Source organism: Hyperolius riggenbachi, chromosome 1, assembly GCF_040937935.1.
Source record: "Hyperolius riggenbachi isolate aHypRig1 chromosome 1, aHypRig1.pri, whole genome shotgun sequence".
NCBI classification, from domain to species: Eukaryota; Metazoa; Chordata; class Amphibia; order Anura; family Hyperoliidae; genus Hyperolius; species Hyperolius riggenbachi.
In genome coordinates, this window is record NC_090646.1 from 521,430,661 (window position 1) to 521,454,047 (window position 23,387).

The 23,387-nt window shown below is 44.7% G+C and overlaps 1 protein-coding gene across 3 annotated transcripts in view; it reads right to left on the reverse strand.

Moving 5' to 3' along the window:
• SH2B3 (SH2B adaptor protein 3) overlaps positions 1 to 23,387 on the reverse strand; it is a 182,943-nt gene that overhangs the window by 33,074 nt on the left and 126,482 nt on the right. For all 3 annotated transcript variants that reach the window (XM_068245613.1, XM_068245630.1, XM_068245621.1), the window contains exons 4-5: positions 8,942 to 9,043; positions 5,498 to 5,586 (exon numbers count right to left, since the gene is read on the reverse strand). In XM_068245613.1, coding sequence (XP_068101714.1) covers positions 5,498 to 5,586; positions 8,942 to 9,043 — 191 coding nt within the window. The remainder of the gene's footprint in view (positions 1 to 5,497; positions 5,587 to 8,941; positions 9,044 to 23,387) is intronic.

Sequence of the window (23,387 nt, forward strand, 5' to 3'; positions counted from 1 at the left end):
TGTCCCCAGCAGTGTGTCGCAGCTTCTCAGTGTCCCCAGCAGTGTGTCGCAGATTCCCAGTGTCCCCAGCAGTGTGTCGCAGCTTCTCAGTGTCCCCAGCAGTGTGTCGCAGCTTCTCAGTGTCCCCAGCAGTGTGTCGCAGCTTCTCAGTGTCCCCAGCAGTGTGTCGCAGATTCCCAGTGTCCCCAGCAGTGTGTCGCAGATCCCAGTGTCCCCCAGGGCTGTGGAGTCGGTCCAAAAATCCACCGACTCCGACTCCTCAGTTTAGGATTCCACCGACTCCGACTCCTCGACTCCGACTCCTCTAATTTGCATATTACAATTTTGTTGATTAAAAGTATGTAACATGAAATTCGTCTCTTAACTGCCAACGCTTAGGAATTTTACAAGACAACTGAAGTGAGAAGGATATGTAGACTTCTATATTTATTCCCTTTAGACTAAAACTAGTCCTTGGTAAGAGTACTTGTAAAAGGTACAAACCGGAACAAAGAACATCTATCAGGCCCTAGGCAATGTAAGTGTGGGTACATGTAAGAATGATGTGCAGGTACTCTGCAGGGGAATGAGAAGATTCTTCCTCTATTACACATTCTTCATGCACAATCTGAACAAGGTTTATGGGTGACAGACAACACCTCTGTGTTCAATGTGCACAGCATTCTCAGTGGATTCCCTGCAGCTCTGTGGGGAGTGCATATGTAGAGTATAGTACTACTGTGTAACAAAGTAAACCTGAGACAGATGAAATTAAAGTTTTATACATACCTGGGGCTTCCTCCAGCCGCCTTCAGGATAATCAGTCCCTCGTTGTCCTCCTCCACCACCTGGATCTTCTGCTATGAGTCCAGGTTCTTGAGCCAGTCGGGCATAGTGCGCATGCACACACTCCGCCGCCAGGAGCATACTACACCTGTGCAGCACTATTGCGCAGATGCAGAATGTTCCTGGCTGTGGGAGCGGCATGTGGCCGGACAGCGCTGACTGGCTGAATTACCAGGACTCATATCAGAAGATCCGGGTGGTGGAGGACAGCGAGGGACTGATTAGCCTGAAGGGGGCTGGAGGAAGCCCCAGGTATGTATGAAACTTTACTTTTCATCCGTCTCAGGTACCCTTTAATTTGTAGTCACCAAACCAAATTTTAACAACATATCAAATTATTTGATTTCATCAGCAAAGGGAGTGCATACATTTGCATAAATCAGCATCAGTGCAGAATTATTTCCATCTCATTGACCATCTCTATTAGTGACATGGCTACACATCAGGCTTTATTCTTACAGCATAGCTGTTATTTAGTATATTTAAGAGATTCCTGTGTACACATCATATATACAGTCACAATCAGATATGTATATCTGACCTTAAAAATACGGGTACTGCTTTATTGAAGCAGCACACGTAACTAATTTTGATTGGTTTATTTCATTTTTGTGGACTAAGCACAGCTATTACTTTATATATACATTATTTTTAATGACTATTATCTGAGAAATAGAACATTTTATCATATTTTCTATTTTAATTACAGTTACAAATTCATTAGGAGGTGCATTTTTTCCCGACTCCGACTCCGACTCCAGGCACCCAAAATTGCCCGACTCCACGACTCCGACTCCACAGCCCTGGTGTCCCCAGCAGTGTGTCGCAGCTCCTCAGTGTCCCCAGCAGTGTGTCGCAGCTTCTCAGTGTCCCCAGCAGTGTGTCGCAGATTCCCAGTGTCCCCAGCAGTGTGTTGCAGATTCCCAGTTTCCCCAGCAGTGTGTCGCAGTTCCTCAGTGTCCCCAGCAGTGTGGCGCAGCTTCTCAGTGTCCCCAGCAGTGTGGCGCAGCGTCTCAGTGTCCCCAGCAGTGTGTCGCAGATTCCCAGTGTTCCCAGCAGTGTGTCGCAGATTCCCAGTGTCCCCAGCAGTGTGTCGCAGCTCCTTAGTGTCCCCAGCAGTGTGTCGCAGCTTCTCAGTGTCCCCAGCAGTGTGTCGCAGATTCCCAGTGTCCCCAGCAGTGTGTCGCAGATTCCCAGTGTCCCCAGCAGTGTGTTGCAGCTCCTCAGTGTCCCCAGCAGTGTGTCGTAGCTTCTCAGTGTCCCCAGCAGTGTGTCGCAGCTTCTCAGTGTCCCCAGCAGTGTGTCGCAGATTCTCAGTGTCCCCAGCAGTGTGTCGCAGATTCCCAGTGTCCCCAGCAGTGTGTCGCAGCTTCTCAGTGTCCCCAGCAGTGTGTCGCAGATTCCCAGTTTCCCCAGCAGTGTGTCGCAGCTCCTCAGTGTCCCCAGCAGTGTGTCGCAGCTTCTCAGTGTCTTACATTAAACATTTATGTCAGCAATCACATTTGAATAACTATACAATGAAAGTTCCATGTATGCATACATATCACACACATTACAATAAGTCACACTACACGGTATCCACATGTTACATTGCTTACAGTGACATACTGTACAATCAAAGTTATGCTTGCTTGGCAATGTACATATGCCCAACACAATTTACTTAATTAAAAAACTATGAAAAATACACATACAAACACAGAACACTTACTTGCCCACTTTCAAACTATTCTGAAGCAGGTGCTGATGAGCACGGCTTATATAGGCCAAAAACAGCTGAAAAATGAGGAGTACCACCCGATTGAAATGCGCATGTAATTCTAACATTACACGCATTATAAGTAATTGCGCATGTTAAGGCGCAATTGCGCGTTAAAAGAATTAAGGCGCATAAACATTTACGCAGTTTTACACGCTCAATAACGCGCTTTATTGATGTAACGCTATAGCACTATTAGTTGGCACTGTTTAGTAAATCAACCCCAAAGTCTTCTAACTTTTCTCACCTGAGATGTTTTAGCAACTTATTTACTTTTCAGCTCACAGAAATATATAATTGTCCCCAATTAATGCAGAGCTGTGGAAGCTTCCGGCTACCGATCCTCACAAGTTTGCCTCAGGCAGCAAAAAGTCTAGAACCCACACTGGCAACACAAGTGCAAAATACAAAGTGTGGTTTAAGACATCAGCAATGCTGGTACATGTTCATTTGACAGACAAAATAAAGCAGAAACAGGAAACACTAGAGGAAAGACCCTGCCCTTGCAAGCTTACAATCAAGAGGGGTGGAGCTACAAGGTGGGGAGATGAAGTGCTAGGTGCTGTTGCAACATCTTGCTAAGAGAAATGATAAACTTGTCTGAAAAAGCATGTTTTAAGGGTGCATTGGAAGGTCTTCAGGTTCAAAACATGATGCACAAGCTGTGGATGACAGAGTTCCAAAGGAGGACAGGTGACCCTCCTGAGAAATCCTGAATCTGAGATTGGAGAGGGCCATGGATTAAGGTGTTGAGGTAGTTGCAACAGGAAAGGATTAGGGCATGCACAAGCATTGTAGTAGTCTCTTGTGTGAGGGAAGGCCAAATTCAGGAAATACTTTTGAGATGGAAGTTGCAGGAAGTAGTGAATTAAGAAATATGGGGCTTGCATCAAATCTCAGAGTCAAAGGTTATTATAAATTAGCTGGTGGCACGCACTATGCTGCTTGGGCAGGGGTATCCGGCCAATCACATCAGGGCAGGGGGGGGGGGGGGGGGGGGGGGGGAACGTGTGCTGGGTAGAATAACATACAGACACAAAAAGGCCAGCTTGGAATTTATCATTATAGACAAGCTATTAGCAATAGTCTCTTCAGACAGTGCGACAGGCTGGGCACAGGGCTACATGCACAAAGCTCAGTAACAACAGCTTACACAGGCCATCAAATCAGCACAAAGGATAAAATTACAACACCGCATAGTAAGTCTTTTCTTCCAAAGCTAAAACTTGCAGATTCATTAATCTCACTCCCAATTATATCAAAATGTCTTTGGCACACAAGCCCAATAGCATAAGTGACGCTGGAGAAAAGTTAAACTTTTACAATATAAATTTCATAATAAAACGTAGATATTACTGACAGGTGTTTAAATTCTACAAGTAAAAATAAAATTGGGGTATCGTTATACGGGTTGCAGAAAGAATCAGCTCTGAGGATATTCCAGATTCATGGAAAGTGAGTGCCACATCTATGATTATATTGTAGGTGTCGTGTGCTGGCTTTATGTACATGCTCCTCCCCAGTGACACTGGCCAGAAGAAATTGCGTAAGGCTATTCCAGGTAACAAAACCGCATACAAACAGTAGTAAGGGCCAGTAGTTGTTGCATTACCAGTATACATTAATATCAGCAGGTAAAAAAAAAACAATATCAGCAGGTAAAAAAAAAACTACACTGGTATGTTTACATATTTGCCCTCTTTTCCCTGATATGCTTGTGATTCGTAAACAGAAGGAGCCTGTTATACTAAGGCTCTCTACAGAACATATGTGATTTGATGAAAAATGGGGGGGGCTACTCCTATTATTGGGGGAGAGGAAAGAGGTGATGGCTGCACTTGCTATCAGGGGAAGTTTAGTTAGCTACACTACGTGTTGGGAAGTTTTGTTGCTGGACCAATTGGGGGGGGGGGGAGAGAGATTGGCACCACTTAATTTTTTATTTTCTAACCTGTCTAGGATTCAGTTTCTGCTGGATTTCTATGCAAAAAGTGATTACATTAATTTTCATTACATTTTTTGCCTGTAACTTACCAAAATGTGTCAAGCAAGAGTATAGTAATGTAAATCATGGCAAAAAGTACATTTAATTCAATTTTCCCTTTCCGCTGGGCCACAATTTCCCCACTCTTCAGTGTTTTGGCAATAAATGTGCAGTTTTTTTCCGCATACGCATTTCTGCATTAAAATTCACTTTCATAAGCACATTTTTGCATGCATGTTTCCAGAGCATGCACAAATTTGCATACAAACGCAAGCTTTAATGTGAAAAAAGCATGCAAAAAAACAAAGTTGCAGGACGAGCCTGAACCATCCATACCATTTTCAGCAATTTTTCAGACAGGCTTGTCCATACCGCTAGAGAGGTTAAGGAAGGAGAATGGTCACCATTGTTATGGGCATAAAGGGGAATGGAGGCAACACTTCTCATAGGAAGGAGGGGTTGGCAGTCGTAATTCTTAGGAGACAGGAGCAGGGGGTTATGGTGGCCTCACTGAGTAGTGTATGGGGAGTTGGATACTAGCATTAGCAGTGGAGGATCTATGATGGCAGAGGGGGGTTAAGGTGGCCACTCTTGTTATGGGAGGGAGCGGACACGGTTGATGGCTGCACTAACTAACTATGTATGGGATGCATGAGAGAGAACCGGCAAGCTGTAATTACGTTCCCATTACTAACAATGCAATGATGGAACCATGTGCATGTGATATCAGCATTGTGAAAATAACTCAAATGTACATCACATAATGACAAAAACATCAAACACTCAAAGATGAATCATAATAAACCATAGCAAGCATTCCAGATTCATATAAATGCCCTGCTACAATAGTTTATCTAGCCATCCACAATTTATGGTTTCTGTGGTATAAAAACTCCCACTGTAATACAAAGAATAAGAATATTGCCTACCCACGGTTCATGCATTCTTTGATTTCAGATGTCCAAGAATTTAGCTGCTGGTCATCTACAACTTCAAAAATGATTTCCGTTGCATTAATCTAAAAATTAGGATAAAGACAGAAACCATTATTCTCACGGAATAAACAAAGGAGCCTTTTGAATTACACTCATCCATATCTAATAATACTATCTCATTCTGTCTGAGAGAATGATTATACTGCTTTGGGGAATCTGTGTATATCCTTTCCTGTTAATGCAGTAGTACATACCATTATACAACTTAGCCATGTACAGAACACTGTGGACGCAAGCCATAATAGTAATAAACCTGAGACAAATGGGAGGAAAGGATTTTCACTTACTTGGGGCTTCCTCCAGCCCCTGTAGTCCTTTAGCTCCCTCACCGCCGTCCTGGTTCTCACCGTTGTGCTCCTGTGTGTCACTGCGCATGCACTGTTCTAGGCAGCACGCCTCCTCCATCGGGCTCCTGTGGCCGAGAGTGTTCTGCGGAAGCGGATCGCAGGCTTTACAGGCACAACGGAGGTGACTGGGAGGATGGTGAGGGAGCAGACGGAAGCCCCAGGTAAGTAAAAATCCTTTCCACCTATTCGTCTCAGGTACTCTTTAAGCCACGCTTTCTCAACCAGGGTTCCTTGGCATTTTTCCCCATTGTGGGGGTTGTGAGTATGATAGGGAGCACACTATAAATAGGGTTACTGTAAAAAGCATTAAATGTAGAATAATAATGAGCACATTAATAAAAAGCACTAGAATAAAGAGACATTATAATGAAGGGCATTGTAATAGGAGGTAGTGACAAAAACAGCCACCTGCAAATTAAATTCAGGGTTTCCTTGAGATCCAAAACATACAGTGGGTTGCAAAAGTATTCGGCCCCCTTGAAGTTTTCCACATTTTGTCACATTACTGCCACAAACATGCATCAATTTTATTGGAATTCCACGTGAAAGACCAATACAAAGTGGTGTACATGTGAGAAGTGGAATGAAAATCATACATGATTCCAAACATTTTTTTACAAATAAAGAACTGCAAAGTGGGGTGTGCGTAATTATTCAGCCCCCTGAGTCAACAACTTTTTAGAACCACCTTTGCTGCAATTACAGCTGCCAGTCATTTAGGGTATGTCTCTACCAGCTTTGCACATCTAGAGACTGAAATCCTTGCCCATTCTTCTTTGCAAAACAGCTCCAGCTCAGTCAGATTAGATGGACAGCGTTTGTGAACAGCAGTTTTCAGATCTAGCCACAGATTCTCGATTGGATTTAAATCTGGACTTTGACTGGGCCAATCTAACACATAGATATGTTTTGTTTTAAACCATTCCATTGTTGCCCTGGCTTTATGTTTAGGGTCATTGTCCTGCTGGAAGGTGAACCTTTGCCCCAGTCAAGTCTTTTGCAGTCTCCAAGAGGTTTTCTTCCAAGTTTGCCCCGTCTTTGGCTCTATCCATCTTCCCATCAACTCAGACCAGCTTCCCTGTCCCTGCTGAAGAGATGCACCCCCCGAGCATGATGCTGCCACCACCATATTTGACAGTGGGGATGGTGTGTTCAGAATGATGTGCAGCGTTAGTTTTCCGCCACACATAGCGTTTTGCATTTTGGCCAAAAAGTTCCATTTTGGTCTCATCTGACCAGAGCACCTTCTTCCACATGGTTACTGTGTCCCCCACATTGCTTGTGGCAAACTGCAAACTAGACTTCTTATGCTTTCTGTTAACAATGCCTTTCTTCTTGCCACTCTTCCATAAAGGCCAACTTTGTACAGTGCATGACTAATAGTTGTCCTATGGACAGAGTCTCCCACCTGAGCTGTAGATCTCTGCAGCTCGTCCAGAGTCACCATGGGCCTCTTGACTGAATTTCTGATCAGCGCTCTCCTTGTTCAGCTTGTGAGTTTAGGTGGATGGCCTTGTCTTGGTAGGTTTACAGTTGTGCCATACTCCTTCCATTTCTGAATGATCGCTTGAACAGTGCTCCGTGGGATGTTCAAGGCTTTGGAAATGTTTTTGTAGCCTAAGCCTGCTTTATATTTCTCAATAACTTGATCCCTGACCTGTCTTTTGTGTTCTTTGGACTTCACGGTGTTGTTGCTCCCAATCTTTTAGACAACCTCTGAGGCCCTCACAGAGCAGCTGTATTTGTACTGACATTAGATTACACACAGGTGCACTCTATTTAGTCATTAGCACTCATCAGGCAATGTCTATAGGCAACTGACTGCACTCAGATCAAAGGGGGCCGAATAATTACGCACACACCACTTTGCAGTTATTTATTTGTAAAAAAATGTTTGGAATCATGTATGATTTTCGTTCCATTTCTCATGTGTACACCACTTTGTGTTGGTCTTTCATGTGGAATTCCAATAAAACTGATTCATGTTTGTGGCAGTAATATGACAAAATGTGGAAAACTTCAAGGGGGCCGAATACTTTTGCAACCCACTGTATTTGCGTGGTTCCTCCAGGTTAAAGGGTTGAGGAAGGCTGCTTTATTCAGCTGCCTAACAACTGTTCTCTAACCCCATGAAACACATGGTTGCGTACCCCAGGGGGAACTTTAGTTAAAATGAGGGGTTACTTTAACTTGTCTTAGTCAATAGGGGGAGAATGGGGGTGTTCCTTTGTAATGTGGCAGAGCGGCGCACAGCGATAACGTACAAATCCTCCGTACACAGAGGACGTAGCAAAGTGGCTGGGAGCTGCAGGAATGAAGAGGACTGGTATCTGGAGGATTTGTAAGTTGTTTCTGCTACATTTCATCTACAGGGTGGTTAGTGTTACATTTTAAGCCTAGTTGCTTGTATTCTCAAGCCACCGGCATGCACACATATCCGGCATCAGGCAATCCCCGTCTGTGCCGAAAATTAGGGGCTTTAATGTATATTACGTTTTGAGATGAAAAACAAATGATACATTCACCTAAATAAGTATTAATAGTTGATTAAAATGTTTGAAGAGCATATATACACAATTCTGAAGCATTCCTAAGCAATATGTATGCATCAAGGGGTACTTTAGGTGTTACTCAGGGGGTACTTGCCCACCACAGTCATTAATAAAGGGGTAGCTGCTGTAATAATGTTCAGGTCTACACCACCCTATACATACATATGAGCTTACATGGAATGAGCATTCATGTCCGTGAGCTTTGCTGACAGCCCCACACCAGCCGTGCCACTAATGAACAAAAGATGCTAGCTAAAGCCTAGTACGCACATCCAATTTAGATTGGTCAATGATTGGACTGAGTTTCAGTCCACCTTAAGTAGGGAGAAGACTGCTCTCAGCTAAAGCAAACTGCCAGGTGGATTCCTGACCAAAGGGGCTCAGGGACTGCTGTATATATGCTGAATTCTCAGAAAAGGCGGTTTATTTTCTACCCATTGCATTTATCCAATTTTAACCATTTTTTGCAGAGTTCCTACCTTGAGTACAAAGGTGTTAAGGTTGTCCGGCATCTCCAGGCGAGTGCATTTTCTTATTTCATGGATGGCAGGGCAATGAATTCGTAATTTTGATTTGGAGCACTGGAGTAGAGAGAGAAAGAGGCAAGGATCAAATAACATATCTGTGATATAATTAGTGGAATAATGTAAATTGCAGCTTAAAATGCAAGCAAAATACTTATCAAGTACTAATCAGACATCCCACTCTACACCAGGAATAACGATTGAACATAAAGCAATAAAGAGAATGTGTTATCAGTAAAAGTACCACTCTGAGGCCCTGAATGGAATGACTTATATGGAACCTCAGCCACATGAACATACACAAAAAGCCCAGAATGTTGCCATCTTGGACAGATATTCAACCTTACAACACATACAATCTGGCAAATTAGATCCTCCTGTTCTCAAACATTTCATGCTGGTTAGAAGCGTATGGAAACTATGGGAAGTGATCTTTGGTTATGAAGTTGCAAGAGATATTTTAAAGGTTAAAGGACACCTGAAGTGAGAGGAATATGAAGGCTGCCATGTTTATTTCCTTTTAAACAATGCAAATTGCCTGGCGCTCCTTTCGAATCCTCTTCCTCGAATACTTTTAGCCATAGACCCTGAACAAGCAAGCACATCATATGTTTCGGACTAGATTAGCTGCATGCTTGTTTCCGGTGTGTGATTCGGACACGACTGATGTCTGAAAGATCAGCAGGATGCCAGGCAACTGATATTGTTTAAAAGGAAATAAATAGGTCAGGCCCCATAAATCCCTATCACTTCAGATATGCTTTAAATACACTTTTGTTTAAAGAAAGACAGAACACATTCATTAAATATCATTCTGTAACAATGTTAAAAATGATCAGTTTCAGCCAGCTAGGATTTTTTTTTAGATACACCAAATGATTGAAAATACTCTTCCTATATTTATGTTAATTAGATTCCAATGCAAGAGAAAAATAAGCCAGAACGCTGCTGGAGTTTGCGCTTTATCATAGCATGTTGTTTATGCTCCCTTGCGAGGGATACAATACTTTGCACTTCAGTCTCATGCATTTGCAACCATTACCAATTGTTTCACTGTTTATTAAAAATGTTTAATAATATTAAAACCCAAAAACTTGCAACCACAGCTGCAGACCACTACATGGTGAGCAAAGCAAGCCCCAAACATGGCACACAAGACACCCCCAATATAAACTTCCTGTCAGGGCTTCGCTCAAATCACCCATCTATGTCTACACCAGGAACAGATAGGAGCGTGCAATGAAATTACAAAAACCCTTGAATTGCATATAGTTCTGATTTTTCTCCAAACGATACTACAAACCTTTTTTTGGTGCCAATTATCTCTGTAGCGGTTTTTACACAGATCTCTGTAAACATCATCAACAGATGTTAAAGTTAACAAGTCTTTTATTGTTCTGAATCGTTCAGCGTGGGCCTCTGATGACAGAGCGTCCCCAGTTCCCGCAATAGAATACTCATCTTTTGGCGATATTACTCAGCGCGTTACTGAAGCAGTACTAGCATACAGAAGAGATTTGAAGTCACTTGCATTTTCCAGATTGGAGGCAAGGTATAGCTTGTGTCCCATGGTTATATGCTCCACTGGAAAGAACTGTAACAAGCAACGAGTTACACCATTCCTCCACTTGCTAAGTTTCATACGATATATATGTTTTGTAATCTGCTGATCACATTAATTTATAACAGATAAAGATGTGTACAATCTGAACTGTTAGGTTGAACAGAAATCACCCATTAACTTATAAGTGACAAGTAAATGCCAAGTGTTTATTTCATACAAAAACAACCCCGATTCCACGGCAGCACTGTGTATTTACACATCACGCATATACAGGCCGAGGGATAAATGTGCGTCTCTGTTCCTGGGCTCACACCAGCCATTTAATATTGACTTACTGGAACAACGGCTTCTTTTTGGTGAGGCTCGAGAGGAGACCCAACGTGCCAGGAAATCTGATTTACCCAGTATGATGTATAATGACCACTAGCTAAGTCGAAGGCCACAGCATTGCATCTGTGTTTCAGGACAAAACCCTAACCTTGTAATAGTCCCGTACAAACTTACACCTGCTCCAGAGTCACCACATTCATACAAATCATTCCAAATGTGCTCTAAGCTAAGAAGGAACAAGCAAGCTTGTAAGAAGAGAACAACTGATAGCGTAGAAAGAGAAAACCACATTGAGAGGTCAAAACAAAAAGGAGTCGCATTTCTAATATCATTAACGCTTTCATAGTCCTAGATATGTTAATAATTTGCATAATGTAAATATTTCAGTTACTAATATCAGAATCAGAATCATTTATTTCACCAAGCATAACAGGGTTATACCCGGAATTGGATTTGGCGCGATACATCGCTCAAAAAAGAAAGAAGACATACATAAAGGGTACACAGCATGCAGGAACATAAAGCAGAGGAACAACGATAACCATTTACAGTGTTCGTTCAGGACAGATCATCCTGTGGTTCCTGTCCACCCTCAGATCCTGTCTTACGTAGAGTTAGTCAGACTTGATGGACGGACCGATCAGTTCAGCAGTGTCACAGTTCGGATCGTGATTCGTGCTGGGGTTGTAGTGCTGATGGGAGTATTTGGAGGGAGTTTAGGAGGCTGACAGCCGAGGGGAATAATGCATTCATGTGCCTCGCAGTCCTTGTTGAGATGGCCCGAAGCCTCCAGCCCAATGGGAGCAGATTAAAATAGCGGTTTCCTGGGTGGGAACGGTCGTTTGCTATCCTCAGTGCCCTAGATTGCAGCCTTGAGTTGTGTAGGTGGGCAAGTGAGGGGAGGGGTCTCCCAATAATCCTCTCCGCCACCCTGATGACCCTCTGTAGTTTGCACTTGTCGTTATCATTGGCGCCGTTGTGCCAGACCAAGATGGAGGAGCAGAGAATCGATTCAATGGTGGCGGTGTAGAAGCTTGTTAGGACCTCCTGGGCCATGCCGAATTTCCGCAGTTGGCATAGGAAGTAGAGCCTCTGCTGGGCTTTCCGCTGGATAGCAGTGATGTTGTCTCTCCAGCTGAGGTCATTGGAGATGGTAGTGCCCAAAAGACGAGCGCATGTTACTCTCGCAACTTCCATGCCGTCGATGAAGAAGGGAGGTGGGGTGGAAGCAGCCTTCCTGAAGTCTATGATCAGCTCAACAGTTTTTGTCGTGTTTAGCACTAGACTGTTCACCTTACACCACTGGCAGATTCTCTCCACCTGCTGACAGTACTCCTGGACATTATCCTTGGTGACCAGGCCGACAATGGTGGTGTCATCGGTGAACTTGATGACCTTAAAAGAGTCTGCCTCGGATCTGCAGTTGTTCGTGTAGGGGGAGAACAGCAGTGGTGACAGGACACAGCCCTGTGGTGCGCCAGTGTTTGTCGTCACTACATCTGAGTGGATATTGCCCAACTTGACGACTTGTGTCCTGTTAGTGAGAAAGTCTGTGATCCACAGGCGTAGGCCGGGATGGACACCAAGTGCAGTTAGATCATCCTGGAGGATGCGTGGGCAGATGGTATTAAAGGCCGAGCTAAAGTCCAGGAGTAGTATTCTGGCATACACCTCTGATTTGTCAAGGATAATAATGGAATAATAATGGAATGTATTAAAATTGAACACAACCTGAAGATTAGCTCCCAGATCTCCAATGCACAGCCAGGGTCATTTGTTCACCCTGGCCACTCCATTATCACAGCTCTGCGTAGCTACAAATTTTCACCCTTTTTGGCTGTATACAATAGCTTGCACTAGAATTCCATATGGCTATCAGTGTGGGCGGAAGTGGCCTTCAACCTGGAAGTTCTAGTCTCCTGCATTCTATTGTGCGTAAATGGTCATGCATAATGCTGGATACACACGTTGCGTTTCCGCGTCGATTCGATTATTTCCAACATGTCCGATTCGCGGGTCGATGGATTGTTAGGTCGATTTGCCATACTTTACATGGCATTCGACCTAAAAGTAATCAAAATGCGCTCGGAAATAATCGAATCGACGCGAATCGAACGCCGCATCGAACGCGGAAACGCAATGTGTGTATCCAGCATTATAAGATGCATGTAAGCTGAGCAGAGAATGGTACACAAACGATACCCTAGAGTAGTACCGTGTAAGATCTAATGTTCACAACTGAAAGGAATTCTCAATTTTATTTGACGCTGCAGGTTTGCACTATCCAGATATGCAAAGTCCACACACTCTCTGAATAGTCCTTTGACAAGTGTCTATACCTTTTAATGGAACACTGATCCTTTTTAATGGAATATTTTTTTTTAGAACACTTTTTACCCAGAGGGCCTCTTTATACTGTATATCAATTTTAACGAAAAATCATACTATCTATCTTTTGGTTAACTGCTGATCCAGTTTAGATGTTGTAGTGAAGGAAAGCTTTGCATGGTTCCTGAAGAAAGCTAAAAATACACTGAATATCGGAAATCATGTATGAGTTTGACACTTTAATGGAATTTTGTTCCTTTGAAAGTGAACCTGAGGTGAAATAAAGTGATGAGATAAACAATTGCATCTATCCTCTAATCCTAAAAAATGACCCTTTTTTAGATTTATAGTTTTATGGTCTCTTTTCAATGGCAGCCTATTAAGTTTCCCAAAGCTCACATACATGAACCATTTACCTTTTATTTTTATGCATCCCCCGCTCTCAGAAATCGATCTCTGCAGGAAAAAGTTTTATAGCTCCAATTCCTCATCAGTGAGGGTTGCTATAATCCGGCAAGGGTCCCACAAGACAGAAACTTACTTGCATTCCTAAAGTTTAACTCTTTCAGACACAAAAAGAAAGAAAAAAAGCCTAGTTATTTGTGTGCTTGGCTCTGTACATTCATATGTTAATCTCATCATATTATCGTGGGTATACTTTTAATTTTGTTACAAAGTTTAAAATTAAAAGATACCCTAGGTGACATGTGACATGGTGAGATAGACATGGGTATGTACAGTGCCTAGCACACAAATAACTATGCGGTGTTCCTTTTTTCTCTTTCTCTGCCTGAAAGAGTTAAATATCAGGTATGTACGTGGCTGACTCAGTCCTGACTCAGACAGAAAGTAACTACAGTGTGACCCTCACTGATAAGAAATTCCAACTATAAAACACTTCTGAGAGCAGGAAACAGGTTCAATAGTTCATAGATTTTAGCTCTGGCATACTTCAATGAATGTGTAATTGAGCAAAAACAAATAAAAACAGTTAAAAGTAGATTTAAACATAAAATAAAACTGTGGAATAACTTTATAAGTCATTTTTAGTAGAAGGAAGATCGATACAATCGTTTATTTTCGCCTCGGGTGTCCTTTAAATTTGGTATGAGGAATAGCTAGCATTTGTCTTTAGTAATAGCCAGGTGATGTATTATATGTGAAGCTTTCGTGCACGCTCTACGGTAGGCCTGAACGATTTTAGGAAAAAATTGAATTGAGCGATTTCTGTCTGAAATTGCGATTTCGATTCAATTCACGATTTCCTTCAAATCAAGCTTTGTTCCCCCTCTGTGCCTGTTTGTTCCCTCCCCCCTTTTCTCCCTGTCTTTTTTTGTGCCCCCTTTGCCTCTTTATGCCTCCTCTGGGTGTCTCTCTTGCCCCCTTTTGTGTCTCTGTTCCCACTCTGTTTCTTTCTTTGCCCCCTATGTGTCTTTCTTTGTGCCCGCTCTGTGCCTCCTTTGTCCCCCAAGCTGCACCAGTTCTGGACATAGCTTCCAGCACGAGTCCAGAGATGCCCGTCTATCCACTTCACCTTCTGCAGGCTCTAATGCTCGGAATACTTCCTGTTTGTCATTTTCGTTTGTGAGAGATTTTTTTCTTTTTCCTAGAGCCCTGTGAGTACAGAGTTTCCCCTGTGTACATAAACAGAAACCTATGCTTTTCACTATTTCATTCTTTTCTGCTTCCTACTTAAAATCAAGGTCAAGTGAGTATTTTATAACTGGAGGATTAAAGATTCAAAAAAATGCTGATGAGCTGAAGACTAATGCTAGGTACACACCATACAATTTTGTGTAAGATAGATGGTTTGATAGATAAATTCTGTCGTGTCTGATATTATTTCCGATCATTTTTCTGGTCGCTTTCTCATAAAAGTGAATGGATGTTGATAAGAAAAGGTAAGAATCGAGCGGAGAATCGATCGGACGGAAAATCAACCGAAAAAATGCATCGTGTGTACCTAGCATGAGACAGATTGTTTGCATTGCTGATTACTGGAAGAATGTCAAAAGACTTCCACTATAATTTTATGGGTAAACATTTAAAGGGAACTCACTGCTCAATCTATTACATTCAGCTAAACATCTGAAGGTAATGATTGCATCAATCCGGGGACAGTAGAGTCCCAGTTTTCCAGAACTCAACTAACCAGCAGTCCAACCAGGACAAATCGCTGGCAGAACGCCGGCTGAGTGGTGAGAGTCAACTTCTTATACAGTTTGTGGGCTTTGCTGTGTTCAAAGACTGGGTTCTATCACTCCACCAATACTAATATACTTACTGTATTAGCTAGGTCTATTTTTACCGTGGAGTCTCAAGCAACCAGTAAGCATACTTAACAGGCATCAGCCGATCCCCATCGGTGCCGCATAACCGAGACTCTATGGTATATGCCATGTAGCCTATTGGGGTGCCTCCTCCCTACACACACTCTTGATTCAGTGGAATGACAAAGCAAGGCATCTGAGTGCTGTACTGCAAAAGCCTGGCTTGTGCTTTTGCAGTTGAATATTTTGAGAGTCAAGAAAGTCATCCATATAGTGGGGGGTGGTTAAATAACATATTACATGCTTATTGCGGACCTCTCCCCTCTTACTGTATTGTTAAGGGAGGAATAACAAAAATCTGACATATGACATGCTGCACCTTTTCCACTCTGTCTGAAACTAAACACATTCTGGCCTGAGAACCCCTATAAAGTGCATCTTTGTTCACAGACATTTCTTCTTTGCATTTCTCTCCAAGCTGAAGTCCAGAAGCCTATTGTTCTGAGAATAGTTTTCATTAGAGCTCATTTCTTTATTAGTGTCCTACCCGACACCCATTTCTGTCCTTGCTCTTTTAGGGGAAGAAAAAAAAATCAGCTCAAAGGGTGCTCTGCTAGTTTTACCTCCTTTCTAAACTTTTTTTTTTTTTCATTGTTATCTGACATTCCTATGATAAGTCTGTCAGAGCCCTTTCATACTGGGGCGGTGAGGTCCTTTTACCGCAGCCCAATGAAAGTCTATGGTGCCATTCACACCCACACGGTCCTGCGGGCTACAAAGAAAGTGACATTTTCCCCATATTCCCCAACACATGGACACATCTATGTACTTCTGCAGCGACCTCCGGCAGCCCGTAAGTCGTGTAAGTCTATGGTGACGCAGGGTGTTTAAAAAATGTACGCGGCGGCATTGCAGTGCACGAAAGCATATTTCTACAATATGCTTCCGTGCACTTCCGTATTTCCGAAACAGGAAGTGAGGGCAAGCGTCACTTCCTGTTTGGCTTTCAGCCGGAAGAAGATTACAGCATATTAATGCGGTAATCCCCGAACCGCACTGCTGCCACCAATCTGTAGTCTGAAGCCGGCCTCAGGCTTACTAAAACTAGAGAGAAGCAGCAATCAGTAGGGAGGACAGCAATACAAGAGTAAACACCTACACAGAGGTTTTTCTTCGCTAACTACATGCAGTTTAAAGTTTGCGGCTGCTTTTATCTAAAATACATTCTATTGGCCTCATGGAGTGGGGGGTGGAAGCAGAGGCAGGAAAATCTGGGAAACTGTCCATACACTTTATGCTGCAGCTGCACTGAAACACATATAAACATGTTGGAAGAGCATCCAAATTGTTGAATGACTTTATATTCTTTATTTTCAACTGTGTTCTATTTTAGTGATGCATCCATAATTTTCCAAAACAAAAACCTTTTCCTGGCTGCAACACACAAAACTAGCATAAGGAATACGTTTTCTGAGGCTCTAATCTTTACTCTTGAGTAGTCACTTCTTATCTCACCTTACTGTCAAGCAAGCAAAAAAAAAAAATGTTAAAATAAGATAAAGAGTAACATAAAACTTAACTGAAGCACACCAGCACATTTTTTGCTCATCATGTGCTAAAGAAGGTATTATTGCTGGCTATACACTGTGGGATATAGGAAGCCAATTGAGATCTCTGACATCAACCTGGTTCACTGCCTTGAAGAACTAGATAGTAGATTACTATATATTCTGCAGGAATATGACCTAATATGGATCGCTCCATTAGATTTAAACCTTTTGGTGCAGTATGCACAGCTGTGCAAGACTTCTGTAAATAATATATATATATATATATATATATATATATATATATACATATACACACACACACACACACACACACACAGTACAGATCAAAAGTTTGGACACACCTTCTCATTCAAAGAGTTTTCTTTATTTTCATGACTATGAACATTGTAGATTCACACTGAAGGCATCCAAACTATGAATTAACACACGTGGAAGTATAGTACATAACCAAAAAGTGTGAAACAACTGAAAATGTCATTCTAGGTTCTTCAAAGTAGCCACCTTTTGCTTTGATTACTGCTTTGCACACTCTTGGCATTCTCTTGATGAGCTTCAAGAGGTAGTCACCTGAAATTGTCTTCCAACAGTCTTGAAGGAGTTCCCAGAGATGCTTAGCACTTGTTGGCCCTTTTGCCTTCACTCTGCAGTCCAGCTCACCCCAAACCATCTCAATTGAGATCAGGTCTGGTGACTGTGGAGGCCAGGTAATCTGGCACAGCACCCCATCACTCTACTTCCTGGTCAAATAGCCCTTACACAGCCTGGAGGTGTGTTTGGGGTCATTGTCCTGTTGAAAAATAAATGATGGTCCAACTAAACGCAAACCAGATGGAATAGCATGCCGCTGCAAGATGCTGTGGTAGCCATGCTGGTTCAGTATGCCTTCAATTTTGAATACATCCCCAACCGTGTCACCAGCAAAGCACCCCCACACCATCATACCTCCTCCTCCATGCTTCACGGTGGGAACCAGGCATGTAGAGTTCATCCGTTCACCTTTTCTGCGTCGCACAAAGACACAGTGGTTGGAGCAAAAGATCTCAAATTTGGACTCATCAGACCAAAGCATAGATTTCCACGGGTCTAATGTCCATTCCTTGTGTTCTTTAGCCCAAACAAGTCTCTTCTGCTTGTTGCCTGTCCTTAGCAGTGGTTTCCTAGCAGATATTCTACCATGAAGGCCTGATTCACACAGCCTCCTCTTAGGCCCGGTTCACACTTGCGGTTGTCTGCCAAACGGACCGGATGACCTGACCGGATCCGGTCAGGTTGCATCAGGTGTTCATCAGGATGCGATCCGGATCCGTTTGGCAAAAGTTAAGTACAAACCAAATAAAATGTTGGGGTCTGGGAGGTCAGCAGAAGGGGGACCTGTGGAATCAGGCCCTCTGCTGTTTAGCACTCACCTCCACCTCCGACATGCTGCCAACATCTCCAGCTCGTGTAAAGTCACTGCTGCTCCACTCCAAAATGCTTGCCCATGTGTCCCCATCCAAAATCGCCGCAACAATCCGCATAGGAAGTGGGGTAGAACATCCGGATTTTTAGCCAGTGTGTTGTGCGCTCTCCGGTTCTCATTGCTTTGTATTGGCCGGATGGTGCAGTCCGGCTCCGCCCCGGATACGGCTGCCGGAGGAGCCGGACCCAAAAATAGCGCATGTTGGAACGGACGCCGGAGTCCGGATCCGGCCCGGATCCGGTCCGGCTCCGGTCCGGCAGAACGGACGCATGTGAACGGACGCATAGGCTTTCATTGCCATGCCGTGCGTCCGTTCCGTCCGTTCTGCAAGCGGTCCGGCTCCGGCACGGCGATTCCGGACGGCCACCGCTAATGTGAACTGGGCCTTAAAGTGAACCTCCAGACTAAAAATCGACTCAGCAGCACTGAAAAGGCCTGGTGTTTCTTTAACAGTTTCACAGCATCAGAACTTTGTTTCTCTTATACAAGCCTCATTTTTAGCTGCACAGAAGAAAACTGCCCGGGCAGTTTTCCCCTTATGCTGTGCAAAGCATGATGGGATTTCTGATGTTGTTGTTCTCGTTCAGCTGTTTTGGTGCAATTTTTTTTTTTTTTTTTACATTTTGACATTTGAAGCCTAGTGTGTGCAGCTGGGAGGGGTTATCAGGACACAGGGCAGTTGGAACTGTGTCTCATGCCCCTGTCACCTCATTTCAACCAAAAAGATGGCTGCCCCCATGACAAAGATGGCAGCCCCCATGAATCACAAATATTTGCCTGTTCTTTTAAAACAGGGTGGGTAAAAGATGATATTACCTATCTATTCTAATTAACATAACTAATGTAACTTAATAACAGTATGTTTGTTTAGGCTGAAGTTCCCCTTTAACAGTTGTTCTAGAGATGTGTCTGCTGCTAGAACTCTGTGTGGCATTGACCTGGTCTCTAATCTGAGCTGCTGTTAACCTGCGATGTCTGAGGCTGGTGACTCGGATGAACATATCCTCCACAGCAGAGGTGACTGTTGGTCTTCCTTTCCTGGGGCGGTCTGAATGTGAGCGAGTTTCTTTGTAGCATTTGATGGTTTTTGAGACTGCCCTTGGGAACACTTTCAAAGTTTTCCCAATTTTTTTGACTGACTGACTTTCATTTCTTAACCAATTCCCTACCCTGGGGGTTTCCCCCTAAAAAACCCAAGCAATTTTCTACATTTCACAGGTCTCCCATTCATTAGCCCATAACTTTAGCAGTACTTATCACAAATAAATGATCTATACCTTGTTTTTTTTGCCACCAATTAGGCCTTCTCTAGGTGGTACTTTTTGCTAAGTATTATTTTACTTTGAATGCATTTTAAAGGGAATAAGGAGAAAACAAATGAAAAATGTCATTATTTCTCAGTTTTCAGGCATTACTGTTTAAAAATAAAAAGTATTACTGTAAATCAAGCCCACAAATGTTATTAGTCCATATGTCCTGTTTATTTCAACATTTAAATTATCTTCCTAGTACAATGTATGGCGACAATATAATATTTGTAAATAAAGGTGTATTTTTTTGCTTTGCACTTTACTAGCGATTACAAGCCGTATACGCCAAAATAACAGTAATATACCCTCACGGCATACATATCTAAACTGCTAAGTCCATTTATTAGCCCCCACCCCCGTAGTTAGCAAGATGTGCCCCTTTATTACCCTCCACCCCCCATAGATAGCCAGGTGTGCATCTTTATTCCCCCCCCACCCCCCATAGATAGCCAGGTGTGCCCCTTTATCTTCCCCCCATTATAGATTGCCCGATGTGCCCCTTATTAGCCCCTCCACCATAAAAATCCCAGATGTGACCCTTTATTAGCCAGATTCGCCCTTTTGTCCCCCTACCCCCATTGATAGCCAGGTTTGCCCCTTTGTTCTTCTCCTCCAATAGGTAATCAAATGTACCCTCTATCCCCCCCCCCCCCATGGATAGCCAGGTGTCCCCCTTTATCCCCCCACTATAGCCAGATGTGCCCTTTATCAGCCCCTCCCCCAGTATAAAAGATATATATGTGCCCCTTTGACCCCCCCATAGATCGCCAGGTGTGCCAATGTATTTCTCCACCCCCTCCCCATAGATAATCAATGTGTCCCTTTGTCATTGCCCCCCCCATATATAGCCAGGTGAGCCCCTGTGCCCCCATAGATAACCGAGTGTGCCCCTTTGCCCCCCTCCCCATAGATGGCCAGGTGCGTAATGATCCACCCCCTCTCCCCCTTAGATAGCCCCCAGCCATTATGCCCCCCTCACCTCCATTCTGCGATCGAGCAAGCAGCATGGAGGATTGGCATGTAAACAGCTCACCTTGCCTCGTTCCAGCGCGATCAGCCTCCCCTCCGTGCATCACCGCTGCCTGCGTCATTATGCCGAACGGATCCGGTCCCGGCTTGATGACATCATCAAGCCGGGACCCGATCCGTTCGGCATTAAGACACAGGCAGCGGAGATGCACGGAGGGGAGACTGATCACGCTGGAACGAGGTGAGGTATGTTGTTTACATGCTAATCCTCCATGCTGCCCGATCGCAGCATGGGGAAGGAGGAGGGGGAATACTAAATTACAGGGGATTGGGCAGGGGGTTGGAGGATCGAACCCCTGGGAGGGGCATCCTTAAATTGGTGTAGTTAGAGGGAGGGGGGTTAATGAGCTCAGACGCGTACTGTGCTCATTAAAGGGGACTGACTTATATTCACGTCATGTGGCTTTCAAGAGCCACTTACAATGACGTGAATATACTGTATGTAGGATGCGAAATGGTTAAAGTAATGATGGCCACTCATTTTTCTTTACTTAGCTGCTTTTTTCTTGCCATAATACAAATTCTAACAGTCTATTCAGTAGGACTATCAGTCAACTGTCCAGCTGACTTCACCACAACGCAACTGATGGTTACATTTATAAGGCAAGAAATCCCACTTATTAAACCTGACAGGGCACACCTGTGAAGTGAAAACCATTTCAGGTGAATCCCTCTTGAAGCTCATCAAGAGACTGCTAAGAGTGTGCAAAGCAGTAATCAAAGCAAAAGGTGGCTACTTTGAAGAACCTAGAATATGACATATTTTCAGTTGTTTCACACATTTTGGTTATGTACTATACTTCCACATGTGGTGCTCAACCTTTTTTGGCCCGAGGGCCGAACTTCAAATCAAGAAAAATCTCGAGGGCCGGAACACATGCATACAAAATTTCGATGTAAAACTTTTAACGTTTTTCTAGTAACAGTTAACATGGTGTTGGAAATGGAAAGAAAACGACAATATAAGAATTGTTGTACTCACCATTTGATGCACATTTTCTTAATGAGAAGTTTGCGGCAGATTAATGCAGCAATGGTATCAGAGTCCAGTATGGTACCTGGGTGTATGCACAGGGCAGATTATGCAGCAATGGTATCAGAGCCCAGCCTGTAGTGTGCTGGCTGAGGAGGCTGTCAGCTCTGCTGAGGAGGAACAAAGGCCTAATTACCCACACGTGGCCTGCCTGTAGTGTGCTGGCTGAGGAGGCTGTCAGCTCTGTGTGGGGCTGAGGAGGCTGTCAGCTCTGTGTGGGGCTGAGGGGGGGGGGGGGGCTGTCAGCTCTGTGTGGGGCTGAGGGGGCTGTCGGCTCTGTGTGGGCCTGAGGGGGCTGTCGGCTCTGTGTGGGCCTGAGGGGGCTGTCAGCTCTGTGTGGGGCTGAGGGAGCTGTCGGCGCTGTGTGGGCCTGAGGGGGCTGTCGGCTCTGTGTGGGGCTGAGGGGGCTGTCAGCGCTGTGTGGGGCTGAGGGAGCTGTCGGCGCTGTGTGGGCCTGAGGGGGCTGTCGGCTCTGTGTGGGGCTGAGGGGGCTGTCGGCTCTGTGTGGGGCTGAGGGGGCTGTCGGCTCTGTGTGGGGCTGAGGGGGCTGTCAGCTCTGTGTGGGGCTGAGGGGCTGTCAGCTCTGTGTGGGGCTGAGGGGGCTGTCAGCTCTGTGTGGGGCTGAGGGGGCTGTCAGCTCTGTGTGTGGCTGAGGGGGCTGTCAGCTCTGTGTGTGGCTGAGGGGGCTGTCAGCTCTGTGTGGGGCTGAGGGGGCTGTCAGCTCTGTGTGGGGCTGAGGGGGCTGTCAGCTCTGTGTGGGGCTGAGGGGGCTGTCAGCTCTGTGTGGGGCTGAGGGGGCTGTCAGCTCTGTGTGGGGCTGAGGGGGCTGTCAGCTCTGTGTGGGGCTGAGGGGGCTGTCAGCTCTGTGTGGGGCTGAGGGGGCTGTCAGCTCTGTGTGGGGCTGAGGGGGCTGTCAGCTCTGTGTGGGGCTGAGGGGGCTGTCAGCTCTGTGTGGGGCTGAGGGGGCTGTCAGCTCTGTGTGGGGCTGACAGCTCTGTGTGGGGCTGAGGGGGCTGTCAGCTCTGTGTGTGGCTGAGGGGGCTGTCAGCTCTGTGTGCGGCTGAGGGGGCTGTCAGCTCTGTGTGGGGCTGAGGGGGCTGCCCGCTCTGTGTGGGGCTGAGGGGGCTGCCCGCAGTGTCCTGCGGAGGAGGAGAGGATCGGGTGGTATTGCGTAGTTATAGTATCGGCGTAGTCCCGCGCATACACCAGCGTGTGCTCCGTATTCAGCCTCGGGTAGCGCTGGGATAGTTAGAAAGCCTTGCTCATTGGTTACTGCAGGAACCTTCCTCCAATAGGAATCAGGCTGATTCCTATTGGAGGAAGGTTCCTGCAGTAACCAATGAGCGAGGCTTTCTAACTATCCCAGCGCTACCCGGGGCTGAATACGGAGCACACGCTGGTGTATGCGCGGGACTACGCCGATACTATAAATACGCAATACCACCCGATCCTCTCCCCTTCCGCAGGACACCGCCGCGCGGGCCACAGAAACTGGCCTCGCGGGCCA